The sequence below is a fragment of the Loa loa genome (assembly GCF_000183805.2).
Source record: "Loa loa unplaced genomic scaffold supercont3.297, whole genome shotgun sequence".
Taxonomy (NCBI): domain Eukaryota; kingdom Metazoa; phylum Nematoda; class Chromadorea; order Rhabditida; family Onchocercidae; genus Loa; species Loa loa.
This window is the reverse complement of record NW_018108477.1, coordinates 56,751-62,382: the sequence shown is the minus strand read 5'-3', so window position 1 is coordinate 62,382 and position 5,632 is coordinate 56,751. Positions and strand designations below refer to the sequence as shown.

The following is a 5,632-nucleotide window of genomic DNA, read 5'->3' as shown; positions in this document are numbered from 1 at the left end:
TTTTTCTTTTCTTCCCTATCTTCTTTTGTTCGTCTCATTTTTGTCTCATTTTACATCATTTAAAGATGTAACAATCGTCAAATTTTTGATAACAAATTTAAATCTCAAATTTTTGATATTTAACAAATTATACCTTTTTGCAATTTCAAATTTTACAATTTAACGAATGAAATTACTCGAAATAGGGAAAAAAGGATTTAACTTATTTGAGAAAGAAAAACTTTCTACCTCAAATTAATTAATTAATTTCAAATAAGCTGAAGAAGTGGAATTTTGATTCAAACATATTGAAATTAATTGATATATCGACTATGAAATTACTGAGAAAAGTTGACAATTCTAATACGCGCCAAAAGTTATGCAACGATAGCTTTTGGCGGGGAATAAAATTGTCAACTTTTGTAACATTTATATTTGTCATCGGTGGACAAATGCTTCTTCCTTTTCTATTTCGTCCTCTTTTTCGCCTTTTTTTTTTTCTTTGTCAAATCAGCTTTAGCAATTGCGCAGCAACTGAACAAATATGCGCAGCTGTCAATACAAATCATCGTCATCATCATCATTATCATCATCTTTATTACTAGTATAGTATTGTTATCATATTACCATCATCATTATCATCATTGATATCAGTTGTTGTTACCATTACCATCATCATTATCATCATTAATTTTAGTTGTTCTTGTCATTATCATTATCATCACTATCATCATTGAATCGAATCAATCTATTTAGGAAAAATTTAAATAGAAATTTATGAGGGCAAATAAACCGTACGTAATTTTTGACTAAATTTATTAACTTATCTAAAACTACATTATTCCTCTATTTGCATTTCTCCTAAAAAAAAAAAAAAAAAAAAAAATTAATTAAATCAATCGGAAATTGAGGAATTATCAGATCAAAGAACAAAGAGAAAAAAAGAAATTAAATTTAAACAAAAGTGAAACTAACAATTTTAACGCTAAAAGACTATAAAATTTAACAACGAATTCGGTTGAAAATAATTAACTCAGAAAAAAAAATCGGAAAATTTTCAAAACTTTTTTTTCTTTTTTTACTTTCCCAACTAATTGCTTCATAATTTATCCTTTCAAATTTTTACTGATATAAAATCAGAAGTACTACATATATATTACATACATATACATCATGTTAGCCTTCCGATAATAGTATGATTATCAATCAATTCAGAAAATATAATGATAATATGAGAGGGAGAGGAAAATGTTCTATTTGAATCTGAACAAATAATATTTTTTGTTGGATAAATCATCCGGAAAAGTTTACATTAAAATAAATATTCGGAATGATAACTTCTTACCAAGCTGATATTGATAACAAGTTATTAAATCATCATCATCATCATCATCCTTAATACTGCAGTAGTATTGTAATCATAATTGTTACTATTTTATCATCATCGATGTTAGTTATCATTATCATCATCATTATCATTATTTGCTATTCAATTCGGAAAATTTTTTTCTTTGCTAACAAAAATAAAAAACAATTAGATTGCTTATCAATCAATCTCAATATACGAACAAGCTTACTTAATGATTTACCCTAATCATATCAGCTATATGAGTGATATTTGTTGGAAGAATGATTATTTGTTTTGTTTAATATTTTAATATCAATAACTTTCAGGGTCAATGCTACGAAATATTCCGTGCAATAGTTTATCGAAAATTTGAAGAGCAATTTAAACGATCAGGTCAAAAGCCGATCATTGATATAAAAACTAATTTATTATGGTCTAATTGATTTCAATAATTTTGCAAAAATCATAAGTAATATTTATCTTCTTTTATATTTTTGATCATTTCTACTTTCCCTTTCTCCAATAATTACAACTCTAAATACTACCAAAAATTTAATTAATTAAACCGGAGGAATTAAATATAAACTAATGATTGTTATTGCTATTTCTCGTATCATCGATACATTACGATAGCTAAGAATTTCACGTACCTTTCCACGTATTTCACGCACTATACCCGATAATAGTTGGAGGTTGAATATTTTAGTTTTGAAAGAGGAATGATTGAATTATATTTCTTTCATTCAAATTAATTGCTGATAAAATATTATAGATGATTAAAAGATGGCTTTTCTAATACTTTTAACCTGCTCTGATGATAGATCAACCATTCCATTGGGAAATGATTGCTTGCAATAATATCCACATATTTTCATATTTTATTGAACTATTTTCCATTCTTCTTTTTTCCTTTTTGATTAGTTAAGTTATATTTTTAAGGCCAACAACAATGATAATTTCAACAATAATAATAAAAACAATGACAGTAATAATAGCAATAATAATAACAGTAATAATGATAATAATAATAACAATAACAATAAAAACAGCAACAGTAAATGTTCTTTTGAATGCAAGGAATAATTAAAAATGCACCAATTATCCATTTATTCAGCTATATTTCATCAGCCTATTTAAACTACAATATATATATATATTGGGCTAGCCAAATTGTACCTTTCCTGTTGATAATATTGTTAATAATCACATATTGTGACTAGCCAAGTTGTACCTTTATGATTGCATAATAATGATAGATGTTCCTTACATACAAAAATATTTCAATCGGTTTGTTGAAGCATAAATTTATGACTTGATTAAATGTATCAATTATCCATCTTCATCGTCTCTGATTATTTGCATCATCCTTATATTCACCATTTAAAATATTATACCAAAGCAAAATTCCTCAAACATGATGGACATCTTCAAATTGATAGCAATAAAAATTGGAATTCGAAATGCTATAAAAGTGACATAAAAAAAGTATAAGTCAGGTATTAGAAATTAGGTATTTGTTTATATTTTTAATTGAACTGCTAAAAATTGAAAATATGAAATCCATTATCAATTACAATTACACAACAATTTTATGCCCAATGATTTCCAGTAAATTATTTACAAAAAGTTTAGTATTCCCAATAATTTCCCTTTCATATTCTTATTTAAGTTTATTACTACTGTTATTATTACCACTAATTAGCATCAATCCCTTTTTTTCACCTTATTAATTACCATCGTTATAACGAAATTTATAAATGTACTAAATGTACGTTTTGGCATTTCCAAAATGTAATACCGATGATGATCGATGTATCATATTAACGGTGATCGATGTATCATATATCGATAGATCGATGTATTACCAAATTATAAAAGATTGATATTATTATGCATGCAAATTATGGGAAGAAGCAATAGATAAGATGGAAAATACTGATTGCATTCCTCTAAAAAAAAATAAAAAAAAAAAACCTTGAATAACACATTCTTGATACCAATCGGTGATAGGTACCTTGCTTATACATGTGCATACCTGTGTTTAAGGTTGATAGTACCAATCAAATGCAAAATTTTCCATCAAAAAACTAACCCCAATTTTATCACATCAATATCTTCGCCCCCCCCCCTCCCCTCCCCTTCCATTCGATCTGTATAATTTAATATTATTTCATTTTCTCAATTGTTATAGAATTAACAACGATGAGACATAAAATATGGAAGGAAACGGTAAAGGACGAATTCCTAGTAATTAACAAGCAAGTATACCATGTGAAACAATCCAAGGAGTTGAAGAATTCAAAATTGAAGTTTGTGGTACCAAGCCAGGACACAAGTAATAAATAATTTGCAAGGTCATATACAATTGTAAATTGACCTCTTCAACTAAACGACTCGATAAGGTCAAGGATATAACTGATGATGATGATACATTTTGCAAAATAGTAAGGTCAGAAGTTGTCGGAAATTTCCAATATACGGCGTGAAATTGTTCAGTTGAGAACTGTGATAAAGTATATCCATTCAGGATATGATCTTTTCCGAATTGATAAAAAGCGGGAAAAATTATATTATTTAAACATATGACTATAAATTTTGCGATTCATTATTATAACAAATTCAGGAGGTCACTGGGAAAAAAAAATCTGAGAAATAAATCTAAACCATCACAAGGCATCGTGACTTAATCATCTTGTAACTTTATGCATTTTCAACAAATCGTCAAATTAGAGATATCAGGAAGTGTAACTAGGTGTAGTGGTCTGAATGGTGCCAAAGCTGTATTTGAACGCTTTGGACAAAATCCAGTCCACTACTCCCACACTTTAGATCAAAATCTATTACAGTACTCCGGTACAGTATTCCGGTAAGGCTTACATTTCGTGTAGGGCTTGATTTTTCGAAATATTTCAGTATGGTGTAAAAGGAAATTTCAGTTCAGATGAGGAGAAATGACTGGTTTGCAGATAATCAAAAATAAAAATCACATTTCGCGGGCCGAATCGTGCTGTGATGCATATTTCAATTACAATGTACCACAAAGCCGATACGGCTCACGAGATTTGCTAAAAAAATTACGGTTAGTGTAAGATTTCATTTTTTGATAACTGTAATGAATTCATGTAGTATTATGAAATCCCTGAAGATTCCTGACAATTTGACAGATATATCCTTTACCGTAACAACTTTATTCAAAGGGAACCATTATTCCAAAAAAGGAAAAGAAAGAAGACCGAAAATTGCTTTATATGATCGTAAAAACACGACAAGCTGAACCACCAGTTGGCTGTGATTCGATTCAAAATTTCCTCAACGAATCACAAGACCACTGACGGTTCAAGCTCAGCCATGTTTCCGGAATTGCAAAATCATCCTGACTAGCAAATTCGCATTTAAAAAACACTTCCTCCTGGATATACTAAAAATTTCACAATTTCAGCTATCATACGCCTTTTTCTCTTCCTTTTTTTTTTTTCAATTCCTAACGCTTGCCAACGGAACGTTTTGCTAAAATTTATCGTCATTTCCCATTGGTTCAGCTAATCGTTGCCATAAATAACAAAGTAAAACTACTGTAAATCTGCCAATTTTTGCGTTGATTGATGTGTGTGGGTGTGTTGCTAGCGCAAAATGAAATAAGCGTGAGAAAGACAATTATTTAGCTGGCTAACTAAATACTATTTTGATTTACAATCAGAGAAACGCTTACACACATATGTTCAAATAAAATCAATGATCATACCTAATATATCGGAGAATGATTCATTTACTAAACATCCCTCCATTCATATTTTACACCATACTATCCCGTCCCAAAAATTCACGAATAAATACCATAACCAATTTAACCTATGGTCTATCAGCTCTAACATAACACACCATAAGTGAAGTTAGTCATGCCCTTCTTTTAGCCGATTACTGAGAGCGTACCGGAGAAGCATTCATCGTATTCCATTCATCTATAATCGAGTAAAACTTATTACACAATTTCATGAAGATAACTCTAACCTGATTACTTCCAACCTTTCCGGTAATCGGTGGACACATCATGTCCATCCCTGGTAATTTCAACCATTCCTTGATCGAAAATTTTATGCAGCTGATAAAAAGTGCACACCAAATCGGAGGTCAACAACAACCGTGCACACATATGCACGCACACATACACACATGCATATACGTACACACATATGTTCTTTTTAACATTTTTCCCATACATTTTCCTTTTTTTTTAACCAACAAAGAGAGGAAGAGGAAGAGAGACAAAGAGAGAGAGAGAGAGAGAGAGAGAACAAAAAAGAAGAA

At 29.6% G+C, this 5,632-nt stretch overlaps 1 protein-coding gene across 1 annotated transcript; it reads right to left on the bottom strand.

Annotated features, from left to right (window-relative positions):
• Nucleotides 1–3,578: 3,578 nt before the first annotated feature.
• LOAG_12117 (hypothetical protein) lies at nt 3,579–5,383 on the bottom strand (the record flags this gene model as incomplete). Its single annotated transcript, XM_003147631.1, has 3 exons — nt 3,579–3,913; nt 4,661–4,745; nt 5,258–5,383. The coding sequence occupies 3 exons, from the start codon at nt 5,381–5,383 to the stop codon at nt 3,579–3,581; spliced, it is 546 nt and encodes a 181-aa protein (XP_003147679.1).
• Nucleotides 5,384–5,632: the final 249 nt, after the last annotated feature.